The 25,641-nt window shown below is 46.1% G+C and overlaps 1 protein-coding gene across 5 annotated transcripts in view; it reads left to right on the top strand.

Moving 5' to 3' along the window:
* Window positions 1–1,390: 1,390 nt before the first annotated feature.
* RBBP6 (RB binding protein 6, ubiquitin ligase) overlaps window positions 1,391–25,641 on the top strand; it is a 34,263-nt gene continuing 10,012 nt past the window's right edge. For 2 of the 5 annotated variants that reach the window (XM_054180553.1, XM_054180555.1), the window contains exons 1-11: window positions 1,391–2,032; window positions 10,487–10,586; window positions 12,616–12,654; window positions 13,315–13,351; window positions 18,103–18,147; window positions 20,726–20,814; window positions 20,935–21,031; window positions 22,287–22,426; window positions 23,556–23,728; window positions 24,700–24,803; window positions 25,236–25,612. In XM_054180553.1, coding sequence (XP_054036528.1) covers window positions 1,867–2,032; window positions 10,487–10,586; window positions 12,616–12,654; window positions 13,315–13,351; window positions 18,103–18,147; window positions 20,726–20,814; window positions 20,935–21,031; window positions 22,287–22,426; window positions 23,556–23,728; window positions 24,700–24,803; window positions 25,236–25,612 — 1,367 coding nt within the window. In that variant the 5' untranslated portion in view covers window positions 1,391–1,866. Of the gene's footprint in view, window positions 2,033–10,486; window positions 10,587–12,601; window positions 12,655–13,314; window positions 13,352–18,102; window positions 18,148–20,725; window positions 20,815–20,934; window positions 21,032–22,286; window positions 22,427–23,555; window positions 23,729–24,699; window positions 24,804–25,235; window positions 25,613–25,641 lie in introns of those variants that run through there. The other 3 variants (XM_054180554.1, XM_054180557.1, XM_054180556.1) reach the window with 2 other exon arrangements.

Here is a 25,641-nt window from a genome sequence, read left to right on the forward strand (position 1 = left end):
AAAAATGAGGATTCATGCAAAAAAAAAAAAAAAAAGGAGCAGAGTATAAATTACTTCATAAATTACTTCATAAATTACTTCATCTTCTAAAAAGCTTGGGATGCCTGGAAAGAAAGTTAACTGTGCACCACAGATTTGGGGCAATAACAAATAACTCTTCTACTTAAAAGCAACCATTTGCATCATAAAACATTAGCAGCTATTTGAAGTTGCAGTCATTGCCTGCAGAATGGAAACCCTGAAATGATGATTTTCCTTCCCCTCTTGCGGTTTATTTTGCTGTTCACACACAACACTTCATTTCCTTATTCCTGCTCCTCGAGTCCTGTTCCCTGTTGTAATTAATGCCTTTCTCATTTCTAGCCCAGACTCCTCATGCTGCCCTTTGAGAAGGGGATGGTATGCAGTCTTGCCTGAAATCTGCTCTTTTTGAGTCATCTGTCGCTGTGCCAGGCAGTCTGTGGCACCAGGGTGATGCTCAGCTGCGTGGCAGGAGCCTTCCTGCTCTGTAAATCGTTTGGTGGGACATTCGGAGATGCACACACACACACACGAATTTTTGTTCATTTTCTTCCAGTGCAGGAAATCAGGGAAATGCTGGTGGTGTTTCCCGTGGGCAAAATGGGAGGTTGAAGAGCCTAGAAGTCCTCCTTGTTCCCTGGTAGTGGCAAAGCCGATTCACTGCACCTCCCCCAGGCTGCCTTGCCCTGGCTGGCAGTTGGCAGGAGAGGACGCTGGGTGGTGACAGCCTGGGGAGCGGCAGCCTGAGCGGTGACAGGAGGGGCACCAGGCAGTGATAGGACATCTGGAGGAGAGCCACCACAGGACCGGGGGCTAGAGGGAGGTGCTGCTGGGTGTGAAGGCCCAAGGGTTACAGCACGGACCGGGGGTGTGATAGGGCACTGAGCAGTGACAAGCCCAGAGGGTGGCTGGAGGGACACTGGGCAGCCAGGGGCTTCAGCAGTAGCAGGACACCGGGTGGTGAAGGCCTGGGGAGTGGCACGACACTGGGCAGTGACAGGATGGGTGGACAGCAGGGACACCGGTGGTCTAAGCGGGCAACAGGACACTGGGCACCGGCAGACAAGCAGGCGGGTGACATGCTGGGTCAACAGGCACAACAGCAGCCCGGGCGGGTAGCAGGAGGGGGACAGGGCACAGGTCTGGAGGGTGACCGGGCAGTGGCAGACCCCGCAGGTGACCGCAAACAGGGCACCGCCAGCGCGCGAAGTCCCAGAGCGGCGGCAGACACACACCATCAACGGCCTCCGCTAGGGGGCGGTCGCCGGCAGCCCCGGGAGGGCGTGACCACCCCCCCACGTGACGCGGCCTTTTGTCGTAGTGCGCTGGGTCACGTGAGGCGCGGGTGGGCGCGGCGAGGCCGTTTGCGCCTGCGCAGTGCGGGGCTGGCGGCGGCCCGTGCGGTTGGCGGCCGGGAAACCCCTCGGCGGAGCGCGGACGCAGGGGCGGCCGCGTCGCCATAGCGAGTGAGCCGGGCCTGGGAGCGCTGCGTGCGGGTGAGAGGCAGCGAGCCGAGCCGGGGGTTGCGGGGGACGCCTCCCGTCGTCCGCTAGGGCCGTGAGGAGGAGCCGGGCGGCCGCGACCTAGTTCAGTCGCTGGGGGCCGCGAGCCGGAGCCGTTGCGGGGCGGCCCCGGGGCCTCGTAGCGCTGCCGCGATGGAGCCCTGAGGCCTCCGCCAGTGAGTCTGCCTGAGGCCTCGGGGCCTGACCATGGCGGAGCGCCGCGGCCTCTGAGCGCCGCCCGAGCTCAGCCCGCGCTGCTTGCACCGGCCCTCCCCCGAGCGCTGCGCGGCGTGGAGGCCGCGACGCCGTCCAGCCGCGGAGCAGGCAGCGCCTGGGCCCGACCATGTCGTGCGTGCATTACAAGTTCTCCTCGAAGCTCAACTATGATACGGTCACCTTCGACGGCCTCCATATCTCCCTGTGCGACCTCAAGCGCCAGATCATGGGCCGAGAAAAGCTGAAGGCGGCCGACTGCGACCTGCAGATAACCAACGCGCAGACCAAAGAAGGTGCGTGCGGGCGGCGGGGCCGGCGGTGGCACAGGCCGCTTCGTCGCGGCCTGCTCTTTGTGGCTCGACCCCGCGTAGCGTGAGTCAGCCCGGGGCCCATCCCGCCGGCGTGCGGGGCTCCGGGAGGGCAAGCGGCGGCGGGAATCGGGCCGGGTGGGAAGCGCTAACGCGCTCTGGCCGCGATCGTTAGCAGCGAGATGTGCTGCGGGCCCGGCAGAGCGGTTCTTTTGTAGTTTGTGGTGCTGACAACTGCTTTCGTGTGGGTGTTGTAGACGCAGAGCTAGGCGTAGAGCAGTGCGTGGTCAATGTACGACACACGGTGCTTACGAAAGTTTGTGTTTCCTGGAATTTACCTAAAACAAGAAGCCGATGTGGGAGGAAATCTTATCATTACAAACTTAGAAGATTTCTGTGGAATCTAGCGGCGAAATCCGAACGTGACAGAAATAGAACAGATGGCCGATTTGGAAAGAGTGGTTTGGGAGGCTTGATTGTCCTCGACTACTTTTACCTCACTTCATCGAAAAAACTGCCCTTGCGCCTGTTGTGGGAATTATTCCCTAGCAACATTTTGTCCGAGTCACAATGTATGCAGACCTTTTAAAGTCATTTTGCAGGGCTGTTCTCGGTCTCTCTTTTCAGCTTTGGAATTTTTTTGTAATGTAACTCCCTTAACGTGCTGCTGAGCATCATTTTATCATTCATTTCTAACCGTGGTTGGGTTGTTGTTTTTTTTCTTCCTGAGACTGTCTCTCAACCAGATCAGGGCAGTACTGAAGTTTTCTGGCAGAACATTTCTGGTGATCTTCTATAAAAAAAATGCTCTGAGTGAAATCATAAATCCCTTTAAATCTCATCAGTGGTGCTTGATTCTCAGAGGTGATCGTGGGGTTGAGTTATTTTCTACAATATTATAGCTTGATAATCTGACCTCCTGAAAAGTTTGAATGTGCTTGAAGCCTTTGGGATGTGAGCTTTTAATAATAACAAGAGTTGTGAAGTAGTTTCATTCCTTAAACACACAAATTTTGTTTTTCTGGTGCTTCTGTGACCCCAGCAGGCTTTTCTTTAGAATGTGTGCTAGTGGGTTTTTTTTCTCTCTGATGTATTTAAACTTAGATAGAAAGATCTGTGACCTTCAGCCTTTTAAGTGGTTGGAGCTAAAGCTCTCTGTTTATCTGCAGATACTGAAACTTTCAGGGGGAGAAACTTAACAGCCTGAGCTTAGAGGGCTCATTGGGGTGCCATTGAATTGTTTGACCTATGTAGATGGAGATACAGTTCAGAATTCTTAACTTTTTCTGGTACTATTTACTAAGATGAGCATTTGTAAAATGATCAGTTTTGCTTTAAGGGCTTTGCTGGAGAAGGGACTCTTGAGTCTTCAGCTGCTAATGCATTTTCAGCTCCATGGATGCTAGCAGGCAGCAAGGCCAGCTGGCTGATGTCACTCTTGTAACAGCCAGGTCTGGGTAAAAGGGCCTTAAAACCATCATGTTGGGTGGTTGGAAAGTGTGATGGAACCCAGCTATTATCACCAGGAGAGAAAATGTTTTGAAATGGGCCAAACAGGTGGATTCTGTTACAGCACAGCCAGTGAGGAAATAATGAGGATGATCAGAGTGCTGGAGCACCTCTTCTATGAGGGCAGACTGAAAGAGTTGGGGCTATTCCGTCTGGAGAAGAGAAGGCTCCAAGGAAACCTTATTGTGGCCTTCCAGTATCTGAAGAGGGCCTACAAGAAAGCTGGAGAGAGATTTTTTTAGGGTGTCAGGTAATGACAGGGCTAGGGGGCATGGAACAAAAATAGAAATGGGTAGATTCAGATTGGGTGTTAGGAAGAAGTTCTTCACTATGAGGGTGGTGAGTCACTGGCACAGGTTGCCCAGGGAGGTGGTGGAAGCCTCATCCCTGGAGGTTTTTAAGGCCAGGCTGGAGGTGGCTGTGAGCAACCTGATCTAGTGTGAGGTGTCCCTTGCCATGGTAGGGGGGTTGGAACTGGATGATCCTTGAGGTCCCTTCCAACCCTGACAATTCTATGAAATCCAAGCAAAGTTTTAGTGGGAAAAAACATAAACCTGTTACCTCATGAAGTGTAATGTAAATCATACCAATTTTACCAAGATACTGCATCATTTTCATTCCTAATCAGAATCCAGGGAAGCCAAGTATCTGCTTCACTAGGTTAAGTGTGGTGTTGCCTAAAGGTTAAAGAAGGAATACCCTCTGTACTCTAAAGAGCATTACTCTCGTTTGACGGGGACAGGACCCTTCTCTGTAAGTTTACTTGCACTTTGACCTTTGTAGAATGAGTATAGCATTTTAAATTGTGACACAGAAACCTTACTGAAGGCTTCCTAAGGGTGTTTTCCATGTGAAAACACAAAAAATGGGACATTTGGAATTCTTGGGTGTGTACACAGGGCTTTGTAGCTCTTTGGAGGAGTCCTGACTGAATTTGGAAAGTCTCTTGGAAAGAACAAAGTGAACCTGGAGCTTGTGCAGATGTTTCTGAGTGTTCTATACTCTTACAGCTCAGGAACTGTTACTCTTCAGAATGGAAATGTAGTAGTAGAGGTGTGGGGGGGTTAGGCAATGCCTTTAAAGTTTATTTACAGATTTTGAGCAGATAAGTAGGAAAATAGAAACCAACCACTATTGGGTGTAAAAAGGAGAACAAAAGATTATTCTAAGCAAATTCATTGGGTAAATATCCAGAATAAGAGGAGCTGTTCCATAACAATTCTTCCCTCTTTTCTCTTCTGATCTTGGCTGGTTTTGCTTCACTTGGGAGAGACAATGTGCTCTGGCTGGCCTTGGCTAAGCCTAACTTCTCTGTTCCTTTCTCTTGTCCCTTTTATACAGGGGGGTGAGGGGAAGGCAGGCAGGGAGAAGCTAGTAGCTTCCCTTGGTCCTTGGCCAGGGTGGTCCTTGGGCTATTCACTAATGGTAAATATCTGTGTAATATTGTAGATACTGTGTACTTTGTACATATTCATTGCATTCCTTTATAGAGTGTAGATTTTGCTTGTAAATACAGCTTCTGAGTTGGTCTGGCAAAAGTTAATGCTGGGGGGAAACTTCAACCCACCACAAGAGGCAGTGCTGATAAAAAGAAACACCCAGGATTTGACATTCCAGTGGGCTCTTCCTGACATGCTTTGAAGGCAAAATGGATGGTTTGGGCCTGTTTTAAAAAGAGGTGTGGTGTCTTGTGTCCCCACTTCCATGCCTGCTCTAGAGGCATGTTCTGTAAAAGCAGAATTCCTTTCCAAAGGTCTTTGCTCAGGAGTGATACATTTAAACTTCCCTCCTTTTAATTGGATCTGAACTTCTGGACCTCTCTTTTCTAATGGATGTTCTCAAAATACCTGGTAGAGCTGCAAAGTCCAGAGCTGAGGTCTCATAAGTGCTTTTCCCTGCCCTGTAACATTCTGACTTGAAAGACTTGCAGAATGTGCAGTTCTGCTTGTCAAACAAAACACACGAAAAAGGAAGACCAGAAATGGAGCTCTGAACTGCTCTAAGAGTGTAAGACTGAACTCAGAACTTGCTGGAGAGTGAGCAGCATGCCCTTGACAGTTTCAGTGTGTCCTTGGCCTTCAAACCAAGCTTGTACCAACCCAGTGAAGTCCTGAGGCCTGGCAGTTGGTGTACGTGTGCTGGGAGGTCAGGAAGTGGTGCAGATGTAGCCTTTTGGAGCAGACATTTCAGCAGCATTGAAAGCCTGCTGTTGGCTGAGCCAGGCTGTGCTGCAGTGGTTGTGTGGGGGTCACTGTGCACCTCAGTGCAATTCATTCTTGGGCTGAGTTCCACGTTTCTTAGGTTGAGGTGAGGGTAGGTGGTACCCGTTCAAAATCATGATGGTCCAGTGGGGCTCCAGCACTGTCTGTCTGGGCTTCAGCTGTTCTGCCTCTGCCACAGCGGGTGTGGGACCTCAACTCAGTTAATATCCTTTGATTAGGTCCTTAGGGTAGACTCTGTTAGGTTCATGATTGTGGTGTCTCCAGCATTGCTTCAGCTTTCCCAGACAGGCTGGAACACCCAGCAGTGCCAGGAAGACATCAAGGCATTGGGTGGTCTGTGTAGGATCAGATTATTGATTGAAAGCGTGATAGATGTATTGACTGATCCTTTCTAAGCAGTAGAGATGCTCTTTTGGAGAACAGCTCTGCCTGAGCTCCATGAACAGTCTGCCTTACCAAAGTAGCTCATTCCAGAAATGAGGAGAGACCAGTTGTAAAAGAGATGATTGATTCATCTTCTGTTGGAAGCTGCAGATCCAGAAAGCAGAAAGTCCAATCTGTTAATCAGGATGTTTTGAGGCAGTGCTTTCAGTGCCAGCTACAGAGATGGTTTGTTTGTCACAAAGTGTGCACGTGGTGGTGATTAGAACAGAGCTAAAAAAGCACGGAATGAGAAAGCATATTTTTAGGCACTAGGGAGAAAATGTGTTCTTGGGAGTTACTCTGTGTTCTGGTAGAGACAGTCTGGCATGTTAGGAGCCATTCTCATCCCTTAACTCTACACAGTCTGCTCCCAGTTGCATAAAAGCCTAAGAAAGTGGGGGGAGGAGGTGTGTGTGGGGGTGCCATTTCATATAGGTTTTTGTTCTGATGAGCTTCTGAACTTGCTCTGGGTGAAAAGACTTCTTCAGCTACTGCTCAGAGAGATGCTTCTGCTGTCAGACTCAAAATGGTGGATTAAAGCAGGCCATCAAATGAAGTAGGGGCTTCTTTCAGGAACTCATTGCATACATGTGACACAAGTGATTAAAACTAGCAAATTTTCACAATTAAAGGTGAATTTAGACATGGGGTTTTTAAGTTATCTGTTGACTATGAAACAGTACAAACTGCAGAGCCCAACCTGAGCTCTTAGTACTTTTCTGCAGGAAGAAGGTTCTGGACATTAAATCCAACTAACGCAGTTTTGATTTAAGCTTCCTAAGCCCATGTGAGACAGCAGTCAAAGTAGCTGTTAACTTGTCTGTCTCCACTTGTTCCTTGAAATCCTTCTTTCTCTTGACTCTTAAGTGTGATATTTTCTTGTAGAAGAGATACCAAGTTCTAGACTGCTGTGTCTTTTCCAGTCTTGGCTTTATACAATATCCAAATCTTCCTTTGCTTTTGCAGGCTTTCTGAGTTACTATCATAGAATGGTTTGGGTTGGAAGTGACCTCCAAAGGTCATGCAGTCCACCCCACCCTGTAGTCAGCAGGGACATCCTCCACTAGATCAGGTTGCTCAGAGCTTTGTTCATCTTCAGGGATGGGACCTCAACTATGTCCCTGGGCAACCTGTTGCGGTGATCCAGCACCCCTGTGGTGCAGTTGTTCTTCACATCCCATCTAAATCTGCTCTTCTCTCATTTCAAATTAATTGTCCCTCGTCCTACCACTACCTACCTTTGCAAACAGTCCCTCTGCAGCCTTCTTGTAACCCTCTTCAGGTACTTGAATGCTGCTCTGAGGTCTCCATGGAGCTTTCACTTCTGCACACTGAACAACTCCAGCTCCCTCAGCCTGTTGTCTCGGCAGAGGTGCTCCCAGCCCTTTGGACCTGCTCCATCAGGTCCATGTCCTTCCTGTGTTGAGGGCTGCAGAGCTGGACACAGTTGATTGACTCTTTGTTTTTAGTCATAGATCAGTTTGTCAAAATCCCAGCAGCCATTCACTGGCCATCACCAACAGTAAAACAAGTTTAGTGCTGTAAGGGACTGGGAATCCATGCTGTTGCTTGTGCCATTAACGTTGCTGTTAGAGCTCTGCATGTGTGACAGGCTGCCTGGTTGAGTGTGCTGACATGGCTCCCTTTGCAGATGTGGAGTCATGTGGTGACACAATGACAGTGCTTCACAGGTCTTGCCTTGCCAAGTCTCTGCTGGGGTATGTTGCTGCCCTCAGGGAGCTGCTTTCTGCTGCAAGATGCCAGTTTATTCTCAGAGCTGTTAGGCTAAGCTGGCATCTGTTAGAAGTCCAAGTGTGCCAAGAAACATTTCAGGGATCTCAGGAGTAGCACTCCAGCTTTAGTCCCTCAGTGTATTGTTTGACTTCAGCTTTAACAAAATAGGGCAACCAAGCTGGCAAAGCATCTGGAGAACAGGGCTGATGAGGAGCAGCTGAGGGAACTGGTGGTGTTTAGCCTGGAGCTCACTGAAAGGAGATTGCAGTGAGGTGAGGGATGGTCTCTTCTCCCTAGTCTCAGGTGATAGAAGGAGAGGAAATGGACTGAAATTGTGACAGGGAAGCTTCAGGTTGGAGATTAGGAAAAATTTCTTTGCTGCAAGAGTGGTCAGGGATTGGTACAGGCTGCCCAGGGTGGTGGAGTCACCATCCCTGGAGAGGTTCAAAAAGCATGTGGCCATGGCACTTGGGAACATGGTTTAGTGGCCATGGTGGTATTGGGTTGATGGTTGGACTGGATGATCCTAGAGGGCTTTTCCAACCCAATCAGTTCTATGATTCTATGAAAACTTCCTCAACTAAAATTCATTCAGTTTATTGCATTGAAGGAAGAATAAATGCCTCAAGCCAAGTGGGTGTCAGGTCCCTCAGAGCTAGCTGAGTAGTGTGCTCAGCTGTGTGTGAATACCCTTCCACATGTTCTCTGACCCAGGGACCCAGAGAGTGGCATGGCTCTAGTACCAAGTATGACCACATGCTGCGTTAAGTGTCCTCTACAAATGAAGCCTTAACCAAGCTGTTGTCCCTGTTCAGTTGATCCATTTAAATGTGGGAAGATCAAGAATTAGTTTCAGCTAAATGACTTCTCAATTTTCTGCAAAAGCATCCTGTCAGTTGGAAAGAGAAGGGACATGTTCATTGTGGTGGTGAAATTACTGCTTCTGGTAGGTTTTGGTCTGAGGGAGGTTGCTGCCTCTAGGAATAATACACTGAAAAAGAGAGATAAATTGGGACATACTCATATTGTGTGTGTGTTATCACTGGGCAAAACCACCCTGACAGAGCTTCTTTGGTTTGCAGAGCATCTTTCTGATCTGCTCTGCAGATGTCAGGGCTTTCCATCTTTAAGTCTGTAGGCAGATTACAAAGCATGACCCTGGAAGTGCCTCAGAATACATAGTCACATCCAGCTTGTGGCAGTACAGTATAAAAATCATTCTCGTGGAGAGATTTTTAAGCTCTTTAAGCTCACTCAGTCCAAGTCTCTCAGGTAGTTGTGTTTTTTTGTTTGGGCCTTACATAAAAGGTCAGATTTTCCTTCTCTTCAGAAAGCTACCATGGTGTAAGCCAAGGCAGAGTGTGGATAGCTTCAGGCACACACCGCTTTCAAAAGGCTTTTCATGGCTGTCTCCATAAGTAATGTTGTTTGAGTCTCTGCTGTGCAGTGAGTGCATCCAAAGGATTCATGTCCCTTTGGTTAACTCAGACTAGATGATTAGCTTGAGGGGGGAGATACCACTGCAGCTTGAGCCAGTTCTGCCCTACTTGTGAAAACAAGCTCAGAGAAAAAACCCTAAATTCCTGTGATCCAAATTCTGGCACTGCCAGTTTCAGTTCCACTTCAGTGTAAAGCGCTGAGTGGTGTGTGGGTGGTGAGGGATGAAGCTTCTCTCTGTCCTGTCAGCCTTGGGCATGGGCAGCAGAAGGGCATTGGTTTTAGGTGGCAGTGGTGAAAACGCTGGCACAGAGTTTGCAGGCAGTCATTAAGTACCTGTTCTGTTGCAGGACAATGTAGCTGGAAGCTGATTTAGGCAGATGAGACTCTGCTGTGGTTTGGGTTGCTCCAGAGACCCCTTGGTTTTATAGCCTAAGAGCAGCAAAAGCAACTCCACGTAGGTCACGAACGAACCTCCTGCGTTAGCAAATTGTCCTTTAGCGAGCTTTGAGACCATTTTCACCTATGGCCTGAAGTTGTGCCAAGGGGAGGTTTAGGTCAGATACTAGGAAAACTTTCCCTCCTGCAAGAGTGGTCAGGAATTCAAACAGACTGCCCAGGGAGGTGGTGGAGTCACTGTCCCTGGAGGTGTTGAAGAAAGGTGTGGTCATGGCACTTTGAAACGTGGTTTAGTGGCCGTGGTGGTGGTGGGTTGATGGTTGGACTCGATGATCTCAGAGGGCTTTTCCAAACAATTCTGTGATTCTATGGTTTTGCTGTTGGCATTGGAATGATTTTAAAAGAACTAAAAAATATCTTTAAAATACAAAATAAAGAACTGTATGATAAGAAGAACATTTTTTGCTGCTTGTGTTTGATTATCAAACCTGAAGGTGTTTCGAGGTACGCCGTTAGTGTGTTGGGACGAGAGAGGCACAATGTTACCTGTGAATTTTGCTTTCCTCTCCACCCAAGGGGCTGTGAAGGGCTGTGTGATTGCACATAAGTACCCAGTTTTCCCAGCTGCCTGATTGTGGTAGTGAGAAAAGTTCGATTCTCCCCCCACACCTCAAACTGTCCCACTGATGTTCTGCTGTGCTTCTGGTGTTTGCAGAGTACACGGATGACAATGCTTTGATTCCCAAGAACTCATCAGTGATCGTGAGGAGAATCCCCATTGGAGGAGTCAAAGCCACCAGCAAAACATACGTCATGTGAGTACCCCCAGAGCATCCCAGGCTTTGCCAGAGGGCTGGCAGTCTCTGCACTTTGTCATGGATGTTGGTGTACAGAGGCATTCAGATTGTGTCTGTCACATTAAAGCTGCTGCAAGTTTTTGTTGGCATGGGGTAGATTTTCACCTGTCTACCCCAAAGCAGGCTGACATAATGTCTCATCCCAGCAAGTGTTGTAAGACAGGGCTGGATGAGGCTTACTTTGAGCAACCTGGTGTGGTGGAAGGTGTCCCTGCCCATGGCAGGGGGTTGGAAATAGATGATCTTTAAGGTCCCTTCCAACTCAAGCCATTCTGTGTTTGGGCCTGCTGGGACATGGGGTTCAGACTCAAGCACAGGTCACTTATTAGATGATTCTGTTGAGTTTGTTCTTGGGGTTGATGTTTGTAGACACCCAAGTTGTTGATTCTTTCCTCTATGTGGGCTTATTACTTGCTGGATGTGTTTGCTTTTGTAGCACAGACACATTGTAGTCTAAATTCCCCATCTGAGAGGAGTCCTAGTCTCACTGTTTGGCTGTGTCTTGCATTTGAGGGTGGGCAGCACATGGCAGGTGTTGGTTACATCCCAAACCCAGAGGTTTTGTGTAACTACAGAGGCAAGACCGAGGGCTTCCAGCTGTTGAATCAACCACACAAGAAGTTCCATTCCTGAGGGATTTCTCTTAGCTTCTTAAAAGCAAAGTGTGATTCAGGCAGGAGAAAAGGAACAATATCCTACAGTTTATTGCCTTTGTGTGAGTACTCTGAAGGAATAGTTAATGCTTTTCAGACTCAAAGCACAGGAGATGCTTGAGCATATTACAAATGTTGTGGTTACTTTTCTCTAAGTCTGGTTTGCCCTAAGCTGATACCTCTGCTCCAGGTTGCAGTTCTGGGTTCTTAAGATTTCTGGAGGACAAAGTATCAGATGTATTAAGAGAACAGATCTGCAGTCCTGACCACAGTGTTATTGCTGGCCTGTTCATCCAGCCCAGTTCTGTCGGTTACATTCACATTGGTTAATGGCCATGCTCTCCAGCCTTCTTGGAGATGCCTCTCCCTCACAATCAGACATTATTAGCATGTGGTTTAGCCATGTCTTTCTCTTGTTGGTTGTCAATCAATAAAGTATTCTGATGAGTTAATGTGTCTGGAACAAGCAGTGCAGCAGCATCCTGGTACCCATGAAGCATTTGCAAATACAAACCCCCGAACTGATGTGGCTCTGTTTGTAAACTTTGGGCATATTACTGCAGCAGTTGTGGCAGTGCTTACCTACTCATTCTGGATGCCACAGCACTGTGGCCTTGTTTGGGGATTATTTGCAGTACCTCTGCTTAGTGCTGTCTTGTCAGTGCCCTCCGTGGCTGGCTGGCACCTTTCCCCAGTATGGTAAAGCTGCCTTAAAACGTGGGGAGAGGTGCTGATAGCACCAGAGGTCGAATAAACCCCTCCACCTGGGGACAAGGAAAGCATGGCACTACTATTCTAGTGCTGAACATCAGCCAGGCTGATGAGCTTGCTTTCAGCTAGAAACACTGCAGAAACCACTGCTAGAGTGGGTGGTGTTTGGGGGAGATGTGTGCTGTAGTGGTGGAGAGGCCTTCAAAAACACCTTGTCACTCGCCCTATAGCATGTTCCTCCACGCTAAACGGATGAGGAAAGCATTGTTTGGTAATCTGAAGGATTTCCTTGCACTTCCTCATCCTCAGGAGGTCCATGTGAGCCTGGTGGTACGCTGGCAGTGGCAGGAAGCACGAGCCTTAACTATTCATACATAAATTCCACACTAGCCTTTGAGTTCCTCTCTGCTCATGGGACACTTGGATGATGCGTGGATTGTTTGTTCCCTGCACTAGCAGTTGCATGTGCGAGGTGTGCTGAGTAGCATGCAGATACAGCTCACTGAGTATGTGGAATCTCAGCAAGGTTTCAAATGTCATAAATATTTCCTGAAAGACTGTTAGCATTTTCAAGATTATCTGAAAGCAAATTCTGGCAATTAAGACCTTTTTTTTTGTCACAGGACTCCTAAATCGCACAAAACCCTAGAAACTTCCTTCAGGTGACATTTCTACTACTATTTTTAGTCAATATAGCATTTGTAACAAGTTTGGTGTATTCTGGCACTTGATGGTTAAATGCAGTAGATATCTGAACACAGTGCTTGGGCTTCCACAGAGAACCTCTGTTCTGAGACGATGCTGCTGACCTTTTGATGTTACTCCTTTGTCAGATGGCTGAGTTTTGTTTCACTTAAGTGAACTTGCACTTGAGAGTGTCTCAACTGTCACTTTTCTCAGAAACTTTCTTAATGATTAAAGTGCTTGTAGTAGTAGAGACATACAGGTTAGCTAAAGCTGCCTTTGCACTTGCTGGTGGAGAATTTAAGAGCACAAAACTGCAGTGCAGGCTTCGTCTCTCTGGTACTTACATAGCAGAGACGAAATAGCTGAGGGCTTCCTCTTGCACTGTTGTGTTCTCTTTTGTAAGTCCTCATCTGTGTCAAAGCAGAAATGGGATACTGGGGATGGGGGGGTGGGGGTTGGTTGAGTTGCACTAAGTGTACCGAAAGAACAACTTTATGTATGCAAATGAATCTCCACACTCCCTAGAGGATGGGAAGATGATGTGAGTGCGGGTTTTGTGGTCTGCTTTCACTGCTGTGTGCTGTGCGTCCGGGCGCTGGCCTTTCCATGCTAACCGCCTCTGTTTCTTCTTCTAGAAGCCGAACTGAGCCAGTGAGTGGAACATCAAAAGCAGTATGTAAAAACACAATCTCACACTTTTTTCTACACACTGCACTTAATTCTAAGCAACGTAGCCTTTCATTAATAATTTCCCAAGCCTTAACTTAAATCTCCTTTTCCAGTCAAACCTAGTGTATGTTGTCAATACTATGTATTTGATCCAGCCATAGTGACCAACTGAGTAATCTGCACAGTTCTGATGTGAATATTGGTTGTATTTCATATTGAATCTGCTAGAACATCTCCTGTATGACTCGGGGTTGTACAGCTAATGTATGGTCTGGTTTAGACCCTGTAGGCTGAAGGTTTGCACCCCAGGACGTGGTGCCATGTTCTACATCTGTCTGTCTCTAGCTTAGTAATATGTATGTTTGTATAGGTTGTTGTGTGCTTTTTGTTTCTTGCAATAAAATTGTTTGGAGTGTATTTTTTGCCATTCTCACATTGTATCACTTAGCTTTTGGTTTTAAAGAACTCTTTTTTTTATTATTATTATTTATTTAATTAATTAATTTTTTTTTTTGGCCTAATGGTTTTTGAGAATGTTATCAAAAACCACTGAGAAACCATTGTCAAACCTGGGACTGTTTCTTACTTTTGCCTTGGGGATTCCAACAAATACCAAACCCAGCGTATCCCACGCATTTTGAGGACAGCTCTGTGCAGCTCAAACTATCCCTTTCCACGTCCTTAACTCCCTGAGTATTTGTTCCTAAAGCTGTTGTAACCAAAGTGCTATTGTTTGGGCCCCTCTGAGTACGTGAATGTCTTGCACAGGTTGCCGGGGGTTTGGGTATCGTTGCTACGCAAAGTGGTATTCTAAAGTTCTGCCTTTTGATCTTTTCCACTTCCATCTGCTGAAGTTTAGTCTCCTAGTTTTGTCTGCAAATGCAAATATGGAGTACAAATTTTGGCATGAGCTTAGAGCCTGGTGCCTTTGTGGGTGAAAGCCCCCTGCCATTTTTCTCCTGCCTGCACTACATTTTTGAGTTTGGGTGACCTGGGGGGTCGGATGCCACTTTAACTTCCCCAATTCAGCCTTTCTTTAGTATACCACCACTTTGAATTGACACTTGGACAAGGGGCAGCATTTTCCTGTAGGCTTGAAAACGTTGCTGTTGTGCTGCTGCAATCTAAATAACACTGAAATACTTGACTGGTGATGGTCTAGATCTCGATTTGCCACTCGGGTCGAACGCTGTGTGTAAACTCCGCCTTTCAAAATAGTCCTTAGAGTATAAAGAAAATAACTGTGTGCTTTTTGATTTTTTTTTTTCATCTTTATTTTAAGTATAACTGCTTTTTTCTTCACTAGAATGGTGTGAGGCATTACACTAACCCTGGATCATTGGATCTGATCACTCAATAAGCTGTTAGGAGAACTTGATCTAGAAATTCCTGCACTCTGGGTCTGTGTTCTGTGAAGAATGCAGCCTCTGATTCCCATGGAATGCTTTACAGCTTCAAATTCAACACTCTGTGTGTGTAGGTCTAAAACCACCAAGTCTAAATCTGCACCCTTATTCTATTGCTGAACAATTTGAATTCCTTTTTGGACATGAATGCCTCTCATTGTGAGTTTGAGTTAGTTTAACTGGCCCAGTGACCCTAGCAGTTAATGTAATGCATTGATGTGAACCACGTTGATAGTATTTGATCTAACTCAGATGGGTTTTAATTTCTTGAAAACAGTTCTTTTTTTCTTTTTGTTTACTAGCATGTGTATAAACACCAATCACATGTTCATAAATAAAGTTAACATTCTTTTAGCCTCCTGTGTTCCCTGGCATGTCTGTATTATGTTTCTAAGTAGCATCTTACCACAAGCTAACATAGGTGTCTGAAGGAAGAATCCTGGAGTGGGAGGGAAGACTTAGTGTTAGTTACAGGTAACTAAAGGAGAAGAAAGGCCAAGCAAACCCCTTCCCTCGTGTGCCCTGGCTGGAACTTGATTTGGGTTGTGGGTAGCCATAGAGAGGAATCTTTGCATCAATCTTTCCAAGTCCTGTCTCTCACTGTAACAGCAGAGCAGCCTCAGGCTCTCCCAGTGTGGGAGAAGCTTTATTCTTAAAGCTACCTCAGGTCTTGGCCTAAAGTGTGGGGGTTGTTTGGTTTTTGGTGGGTTTTGTTTTGGTTTTCATACACATTCCTATCTGGATTTTTAAGCAGAGCCTGGATCTTAGTGTGGTAGGAATAAATCCCTGGAGAGTTTGCCAATTTTTGTTTGACAGTGAAGCAGCAAAATGAAAATCAGTGAAGATTGATTTTTTTTTTTTTTTTAACCAAGGGCACACAAAGCTTCTCCTTTGACTCTCTTCATTTTCTTGCTCTTCTGTTAGCTGGCAGCCTCCACTTGCAGATCTGTGCTGCTGTCCTCCTGTTACTACAGCCAAAGCAAGGAGGTGGATCCTTTTTTGGGTTAGTGTTGCTATTTGAGTCACTGCGAGGATCACTGGCTGGTATTTGTCCTTGGAGGCTGCTAAAGTACAGAGAGTCATGACCATTGTTACAGTGCCTTCAAGCCTAACCTTGGAGTGATCCTTCTTGGCTGAATTTGTAGCTTAGCCAAGCTGATGGGTTCTAAGAAATTGCTCTCATTCAGGTGTAGCACTTCAGCATTGAGATCAGCCTTTTCCTTCTCTTCTCTGTCCCCTTTCCCACTTGATTTCTGTTAGTTCTTGCTTAGTCTTCTGCAGAAATGGGAGTTAATACATTGTTGATGCTGGGGCTTAGGGTTTTCTGGGCTATTTTCAGTTCTTCTGCAGTATTAGGGCTGTATACAAGTTTCATGGAGATGTTATTTGTGCTTGACTGATTGGAAGGAGTAGCTGGAAATACTTGAGCAGAAATTTAACAGCAGAAAGAAAGATGCAGGGATGTAGGATGACTGGAAGATGGCCATTGGGCAAATGTACTAACTAGTACATTAATTCTCTTTGCTTTTATAAGTCTTCAGTAGAAAGGAGTGCTAGCACCTCCTTTAAGAAATGAGACTGTTGCCTGCAGGCCATGCAGTAGCTGCTTCCTAAAAAGATGCAAGAGCTCATTAATAGTTGATTAACTGTTATGTTTGAGTTACAGTCAGTACTGGACTGCTTAACTCCAGTGGAGAGCTTGCCTAGCCTCTCCTTTGCTCCTGCCAAACCACAGAATGGTTGTGGCTGTGCCTGCCCTGAGAGAGCATAGGTCTGTTTCACCACCTGTGACAAGAATGGCACACGGAGCTGCAAAACACTTGCTCAGGCTTTCTTTTTACAGAATGAGGTACAAAATGTTCTGGCAAGAAGGAAAGCTAAGTGTTCTGGTAAGGCTTGCAGTGGAAGCAGGTCTGCCCTTCCAGAACTGGGCATTCCTTTCCCAAGGCATACTTCCAAGCACCGCTTAGTTAGTAGTACAGTGATGTTGTGTGTGCTTCCCTGCACATGCAGAGAAGTAATGATTAACTGGAGTCAGGAATCATCTTCTGCATGTAGATTTATTACCTTTTTTTGTCTTCCTGGAGTCTGGTAAAACAGCTCCCATGAATTCTTCCACTTCATCAGGTAATAAAGGACAAGAGCTTTTGCCAAGGAAGGGTTTTAATCTCTCTCCTGAGCCATTCAGTGACCTCCTGAGGAGAGCTCTTCAGTTTATCCTGTGAAACTCTTGTCTACATTTTTGAGCAACTGAAGACATAAGCAGTGATTTTTAAATGTCTTTCTGATGATGTTTGGGTGTGGGTTTTTTTTTTGCTATTGGCAGCTCCACTGCTGCTTGTGATATAATACAAGTTAGTATATTGGGAAAAGAGCTAGGGAAGAGTTACCCTGCACTCCAGTTAAGTCCTCTCTGAACACTGCGCTGCTAACTGCTGCCTGGGGGTTCCACTTCTGCAGCTGGGAGGGAGGAGTGGGGTTGCAGTGGAGATAGAAAGATGGGAATGTGCTCTGAATCCATGTTTTCCTCATCAACAGGATGCTTTACACCTCCTTGCCTTTGTTCCTTTAATACTGGGCTGCTGTTAAAAAATTGGTTTGGTCAATAGTAAGTTACATAGCAAATTGTCCCACTTCCCAAAGCAATCTGGACAGTGTGGGCTGTGCTCTAAGACAATAGAAGCAATCCATTTTCTAGACTACTCCAAACACCTCCATTTCAATGGTTTAATCTGGTTTGGGTTTTTCTAGATGAAGTGGTTGGGTAGCTTTGTGGCTGATGTTTTAAGATTGGTGGTTGTTATTTGGGGGTTGTGGGTATGGGGAGTTTGACATTTTTAACCTTACTGCAGGAGGGGCGCAGATCCAGTTTCAGGGCTGAGGTGCCTGTGCTTTATTCTGCCAGGCAGCTGCTGCCTTCCTAAAAGCAAAGCCATGTGCATAGTGAGACATGAACTAATTCAGTTACAAACCACCCTGAAGTGTCCTGTAGTGATGCTTCCTTCTCAAAGAAATAGTTGGGTTTAAATCCTCCTCAGCTGAGAATTGACAGCTTCTTACCCCTTTGACTCGTAAGCAGCTGTCAGCTTTTGACAGAGGTCCCTCTCTGAGATATTCTGGGGCAATAAGTTGATCTTGAGAGGGCTTGGTTATTTCAGTTCCTCCTCGTTAGCCACATCCAGGCTCCCTTAAGCTGTCTTAGCCTTTAAATACAAATGACCCGGGGTTGGCAATGCCTCTTGCAATGATACTCAGAGGGTATAGTGCAGATTTACAGACTACTAGAGGTTAACTGTTGCTATGTTTTGACTGTAGAACTTGAATATGTGTTTAATTTTTTGTGAACAGATTGATGACTCTTCTGCATCTATTTCTCTGGCCCAGCTTACTAAGGTATATATATATATATATATTCTTGTCAAATACTTTAAACAACAACCCAAAAAACGTGTTTGCTATCCTATTTTTAAATTGATTCTGTGATCTCTAGCTGGATAATTGTTGTAATTTGAGCAGAGCTTTAATTCAAGCCTTTAACCACTTAAAAGTATTTATTTATCTGCTTAAACTTTCTCAAAAGAAAAATGTGTGTATATTTGGATAACTATCCTGTAAAGAGTAGTTCCCAGTTTGGGAAGATAGAAGGGGAGTACCTTATCAGCCTCAACATAATGTTGCAGTATTACTCATCCTCAAGACCCACAGAAGAAGCTCTTCAGAAGCTGTTTACCGTTTTTCATACCTTTCGTTAATTTTCCCGTTGGAAACTAACACAATTTTTACAGAAGAATTTAATTGGCTGTAAGTTATGGACATTGCATTGGAGGCGGGGGGGGGGAGGGGGTTTGCAACAGCCAAACTAGAAGCCTTTCTGTAACATGGACAATTGCATGGCTCTCTCTGAATTGCTAGTCATTACAGTTACAGATCCACCCTTTGAATGCTGCACAAGCTCGCCCATTGTAGTAGGTTTGCAGCGGACACCCCCAGCTAATTTGTTTGAACGCAGACCGTGTAAATTGTGTAACTGTACCTCATTGTTTATAGGAATATACCAATGTGTGTGTGTGGCATATTAGCAGCTGTGACCTTCTGAAACTGTTGTAATGCCATGTTTTGCTCTGGAACTGCTTGCATTTTTTTGCTCACCGATGTGTAACTTTGTCTGGGAAAGCACTAGTGACTGCTCCTGGGGCGAAGGCGTAGGGCTAGCCAGCTGCGTTCCTAGGCTGTACAGCTGCAGAGAGCAGAGAAGGCAGGGCCCGGTGCAGAAGAGCTAGTTCTTATTTCTGAAAATCAAAGCTGGAGTCCCATTTCCAAGAGAGAAATCTCTTCCCACTGGTAACTTCTTCCCTATCTCACCGCAGCAATTCAAATTTGGCACAACCCCCAAACCCCAGTTTGGAAGGGAAGCCACCAAAAGAACTTGGGTCTCCATTAGTGCTGTCCCTAAATGTGTCCTCGGCTCTGTAAACTCATGTGAAGTTTTACTCTCAAATGTGACAACTTGTGGTGTGCACAGTTCAGCTTTTGAGACTTATTTACCTTCCTGAGTTGTTCTGAAAGAGTTAACATAACTTTTCAGCAGCTCAAACCTGTGCCTTACTCTGACCTCTTTAGTGCAGAGCGACTTAGCACGGAGGCAATGTGTGGAGAGTTCTCTGGTTTATGATTACTATGTATTAAATGCCATCTTCTGAATTTTGGTCTATTCCTACTAATGTTTTTGTGGGTTTTTGGAGATGTTTTTTTTTTTTTATTATAATTATTATTATTTAATTTTAATTATTTTTATTTTTTTTTGTAAACTGTTTGGGTTCAAACAAATTAGTCAAGAATCTGTAAAGCTTTCTGTACCTGTCAATGGAAATGATTTCGTAGCTGTCGATCTGGATTATGTTGACTGTCAAGCAAATAACTGTGTATTTGAAACAACCATTTTAAATAAAATGTTGAAACTAGTTGGTTGCTTTTGTGAATGAATGCATCTAAAGCCAGAAGAGAGAAAAGAAAAAGAAAAACAAAACAAACAAACAAAAAGAGTGGTTGATTTGAATGCTAGGTGCTTGAAGGTCCAAATCGTTTGCAGTCACTCCCTTAGACCCTGCTTGTATCTGGACTAGTGTGTAATAAAAACATTGATGCAAATGCTGCTTTGGAAAAGCCAAAAACCAACCAACCAAAAAAAAACAATCAATAATTTGAAGATCTAGCTCTGCAGAAGGTTTATGTTACAGTTTGTGTGTTAAAAGGACACAGTCAACTGGGGGGGAAATAAAAGAAAGAAAGAGGTGGCAGGTTTTGCTTCCTGCGGTTAAGTCATTTAACCAGGGTGAGCAGGGGAAGGAGCGTGCAGCTTGGGCGGCCTGCAGCCACGCCGCGGGCGAATTTCTGCTCACCAGAATCTTGTGCTGAGGGAATTATGGAAAGGCTTGATTGCTTTTAATGCCTCTGTGTCTGAAGCTGTGCATTTCAGCAAGCAGAAACGACTGCCCCCGCTCTCGAGTTGTGTGTCCTTTTAATGCTGCAAAATGTAAATAACAACGCTCGCATACCTCTGAATTAAACGGGCAGCGGATGGCTTCTCCTTCAAATAGTCTGGAGCTTAACAATCAGGTCCAAAATACTGGATAGTGCATATTTTTGTCTCCACGTAGCTTCAGCCCACTTGGAAGAAAATTGGATTGGTTACACAAGTCTTGATGTAAGGTACAAACAGAGCCTAAGGTTTTGAGTGCCCAAGAATGCTCTTTTTCAAGTAGGTTGGCAGGCACGTAAACATCATGTAATGGCATAAGGACTCCCCAGAACATCTTCAGGACAAACAGATTTTATATAAAGCAGCTGTGTTCATGCAACCTCAGCTAGAGTTGTGCTGCTCTTTACAGGATTGGATGAGTGGTGTTGTCTTTGGCTGTGTGGGCTTAAATGTGTTTCTAATGTGTGTGTCAAATAATTACCTGTTAAACAGACTGCCAATCTGGCTGAAGCCAATGCTTCCGAGGAAGATAAAATTAAAGCTATGATGACACAGTCTGGCCATGAATATGATCCAGTCAAGTAAGTGTCAATTCTTTCCTCTGAAGATGATGAAAAAATTGTAGAGCTGGTTGTTTCAACAAGAGACACACACTCATGCCTTCTTTGTCTTTTTTTCCCCCCTTCTCCCAAAACTTTTAGCTACATGAAGAAACCCTTGGGCCCACCTCCACCATCGTATACTTGCTTCCGCTGTGGGAAACCTGGCCACTACATAAAGAACTGCCCAACAAATGGGGTAAGAAGTTGGGGGTACTTTGGGTGTTGCTTGGCTTTTAATCTTTATTACCTGGGCAGTTAAGAATTATTTCTCTTGGGGTGAAATGTAGCGGGTTTTGGTATGGCACCTGGGGATGTGGCTTAATGGCCATGGTGGCATTGGGTTGATGGTTGGACTCAATCTTAGAGGTCTGTTGCAACCAAAACAATGATTCTGGAAGTGTAAGGTTTTTCTCTTTGGGTTATGGGCATTAAATATGTCTGTAGCTCTTCCATGTGTGTTTTGGTATTTTTTTCCATATACATTTGATATTATTCAATCTTACTGGGGAGAGGCTTTGAGCACAAGCCCTGTGAGGAGAGGCTAAGGGAGCTGGAATGGTTTAGCCTGGGGAAGAGGAGGCTCAGGGGAGACCTCATTGCTCTCTACAACTACCTGAAGGAAGGTTGTAGCCAGGAGGGGATTGGTCTCTTCTCTCAGGCAGCCAGCACCAGAACAAGAGGACACAGTCTCAAACTGTGCCAGGGGAAGTTTAGGCTGGAGGTGAGGAAAAAGTTCTTCACAAAGAGTTGTTGGCCATTGGAATATGCTGCCCAGGGAGGTGGTGGAGTCCCCATCCCTGGAGGTGTTCAAGAGGGGATTGGATGTGGCACTTGGTGCCATGGTTTAGTAGTCATGAGGTCTTGCATGACAGGTTGGACTTGATGATCTTTGAGGTCTTTTCCAACCTTACTGATTCTATGTTTCTATGATTACTGGAAAGCGTTCTGGGTTTGGGGGTGGTTAACTCTTTTTATGAGAGTTGACCGTTTTTAGTGTTTGCTCTAGAAAGCTGATGCTGCTGTTGACCCCAGCCATTGAATATTTGCATGCAGTAATTTCACAAGTCTCTGCTTGAATATCAATACTGTTCAGTGGTAGTGACTGTGTGGATGTGCCTGAGGTGTGGATTGAACGTTCACGTAGAGATGGGGAACGTTTCAGAGCTTGGAATTAATTTTCCCCTCTGAATAGTGTTTTGGAGGAGGAGCTGATTTGTGACTCTTCTCTGGTGAGCTAAGGGATGTTTCACCCTGGAGGAACCTGATGTTAAGCCAAAGAGTGTTGAGTTCAAACCACTGCTGAAGCCTTTAGAACATCCTGGCTGTACTCAGTCAGGGAAATAAAACATTTTACCCTGAGTACCAGGAGAGGTTTTGCAGCTTGAAATAACCATTGGAATGGCATTTGAAGCATCAGCCATGAGATGTGTCTGCATTTCTTTTCTCAACAGGACAAAAATTTTGAGTCTGTTCCTAGAATTAAAAAGAGCACAGGGATTCCCAGGAGCTTCATGATGGAGGTTAAAGACCCAAACACCAAGGGTGCTATGCTGACCAACACCGGCAAATACGCGATCCCGACCATCGACGCGTAAGTGCGGGGAGCCTTGGGCTGGCCAAGAGTGAGTGATGCCCTTGTGGCGCTGCAACCAAGCAGCCCAGCAGCTGTCATTAAGGAGAGGAGTTGCTGTACCTCACAGTGCTGGTTGACAGCAGCTGAACATGAGCCAGTGTGTGGTTAGGTGGCCAAGAAGGCCACCAAGCATCCTGGCCTGGATCTGCAATGGTGTGGAGAGCAGGAGCAGGGCAGGGTTTGCCCCCCTGTACCAGGCACTGGTAAGGCCAGACCTCAAATACTGGCTTCACTTTTGGGCCCTTCACTCACAGGAAGGACATTGAGGGGCTGGAGCAGCTCCAGAGACGGGCAGTGAAGCTGGAGAACAGGGCTGGTGATGAGCAGCTGAGGGAACTGGAGTTGTTTAGCTTGGAGAAGAGGCAGCTGAGGAGAGATCTCATTGCTCTCTATAACTCCCTAAAAGGAGGTGGGAGCTAGGTGGGATTTGGTCTCCCTAGTCTGAGGTAATAGGAGGAGAGGAGAAGGCCTGAAGTTGTGCCAGGGGAGGGTTAGGTTGGAGAGAAGGAAAAATTTCTTTGTTGCAGAAGTGATGAGTGATTAGAACAGTCTAACCAGGGAGGTGGTAGAGTCACCATCCCTGGAGAGATTCAAGCAATGCATGGCCATAGCACCTCGGGACATGGTTTAATGGCCATGCTGGTGTTGGGTTGAAGGTTGGACTCTTATCTTGGAGGTCTTTTCCAACCAAAACAATTTTGTGAGTCAACCTTAAAATGTGTGATGCCTTCTAATAAAAATAGAATAGTGCTGCTACCCCTGGAGGTTGGCTGCAGAATCTCTGGTGTTTATACTTGGAGTTGCTCTCATTGAGAGCTCCTTTTGCTTCTGGTTTTTAACAAAGAGCAGACCTTCACCATGTGCCAAACCAGCTGAAATGTGCCCTAACTGGGAGAGTTCTGCAAAAGGAAAATTGTTGCCTCTTCTAGTCTAGAAAAGTAGCTGTAATTAAGTGTCTGCAGTTTAGAAGGCTGATGTGGAGTGAGAGGAATCCCAGCTCTTACCTTCCTTTGCTAAAATCCAATCCTTGGAAAAGTTTCCCTTTGCCCATCTCTAACTTTTTCCTTTTTTCCCACCCTCCCTCTAGGGAAGCTTATGCTATAGGCAAGAAGGAAAAGCCTCCCTTTTTACCAGAGGATCCATCATCCTCCTCAGAAGAAGATGATCCTATTCCAGATGAGTTGCTGTGTCTCATCTGTAAGGACATCATGACAGATGCGGTTGTTATTCCCTGCTGTGGAAACAGCTACTGCGATGAGTGTGAGTGTCCCTGCCATCCTTGAGAGCTGAAAACATCACATCTGAGCTGCTGAAGGCAGAAACGGGAGATAAGAGCAGTGCTTTGGTCCTGCCAGTTCTCTTCAGCACTTAAATATAGCCAGAATAGGAAAGAACTCTTCCTCTATAACGGGGAACACAAAAGCTTCTTTACCTTCTTCCCTCTCTACTTAAATACTCATTGCAGGTGGATGGATGAGTGAGTGCAAAGTTGAGGGGTGGCTACAGTGTCAGCTAGTTTAAAACCCTGGTTTGAAGCTGAGAGGGAGTAGGTTTTGACTGGATTTTTGGAGGAAGTTCCTTCAGTACAAGGATTGGTGAGACTTTTAACAGGCTACCCAGGGAGGTTGTGCATGCCCCCGCCCTGAGGAATGTTCAGGACCACCTTGGTTGAAGCCTGGAGTACCTGAGTCTAGTTGAGAGGCATCCCTGCCCATGGTGGGGGAGGTTGGAGTAGATATCTTTTAGGTCCCTTCCAACCTGAGCCATTCTAGGTTTCTGTGAATGCACTGAGTTTATCTACTGGTATTTCTCTCACACAAGTACACATCCACCTATGGGGACTCCCTGTGAACTGTACCAAACAGGGTTTGGCCTTTAATCCACATTCCTTTCCAGGGGAGAGTCAGTTAAAACCAGAACTCCAACCCTGCTAATGGGGTTTTGCAGTGGTTTAGTTATTGACTTCTTTCTGTACTAGACAATGGAAAAAGGATTACTTAAAACATCAAGGCCAGCCTGCTCCTCATCTTCAAATGGTACAATAGTTTGTGTATCAGTAGCAAATCTGTAGTGATTTTGCTGCCTGCCTGGAACTGAACATTTCTAGCTTCATACTCTCAGTTCCAGACCCTGTTCACCTATCAATTGTATAGATGTTATTAGAATTGATGAGAACCCCCAGATTTCCTCAGCTTGCCTAACAAAACCCATCTGCCTCATTCTGATGACAGGTATTAGAACAGCACTGCTGGAATCTGAGGAGCACACGTGTCCAACGTGTCATCAAACAGATGTCTCTCCAGATGCTCTCATTGCCAACAAGTTCCTCCGCCAGGTAAGGGAACGGGCTTTCACAGCAAATGGGGGTGAGAAAAGGCTCTCTGGGAAAAGCTGGAAGGGAAGAAAATACTCAGCAATTTCATCTTGCTTAAGGAAAGCTAACTGAGTTAGCTTTCCAGGCTGTTTACCTGTTGTTACAGGGGCTTGGAACTCCTGAGAGTCTGGCAAATTCAGGTCACATTTCTGTTGAGCATGGTTTGCGTTGCCTCACTTCAGATTCAGTGTTAACACAGAAATGCAGACACTCTGAGTTCCCAGTCCCTGCTGTCAGTGTTCAATGTGATGTGTTGATGCATCTGTGTCCTGATCTGTTTCGGGGTTAATAGCGTTTGCAGCAATCCACCAGCAGCTTCCCTCTCAGGAGCTTTTGTTTGTGTCTCTGCCGAAGCTTCATGTTAGCTTTCTGTAAATGTTTTTCTGCCTCTAGGCTGTGAACAACTTCAAAAATGAAACTGGCTACACGAAGAGGCTCCGTAAGCAGATTCAGCAGCAACAGCAACAACAACAGCAGCAGCAGCAGCAGCAACAGCAGCCACCACCTCCACCACCACCTCCACCTCCACCGCCCCTGATGAGACAAACGATAACGCGCAACCTGCAGCCGCTGATGCGGCCAGCCATGGCCAGGCAGCAGGATCCCCTCATGATCCCGCTGGCTTCTCTGGCCTCTCGTTCAGCTGCTTTGTCGTCCCTGGGCCCTGGTCAGGCACCTGGGCTGCCAGTAAATCCCAATTCCGTCCTTGTCTCTGATCTCCCTCCAGCAGTGTCCCTCCTCCGTGGTGAAAAGCCCGATGGACCTTTTCGGTGAGTAAATCTGTGCCTGAACGTGAGAG

This window comes from Dryobates pubescens, chromosome 4, assembly GCF_014839835.1.
Source record: "Dryobates pubescens isolate bDryPub1 chromosome 4, bDryPub1.pri, whole genome shotgun sequence".
Classification (NCBI taxonomy): Eukaryota; Metazoa; Chordata; class Aves; order Piciformes; family Picidae; genus Dryobates; species Dryobates pubescens.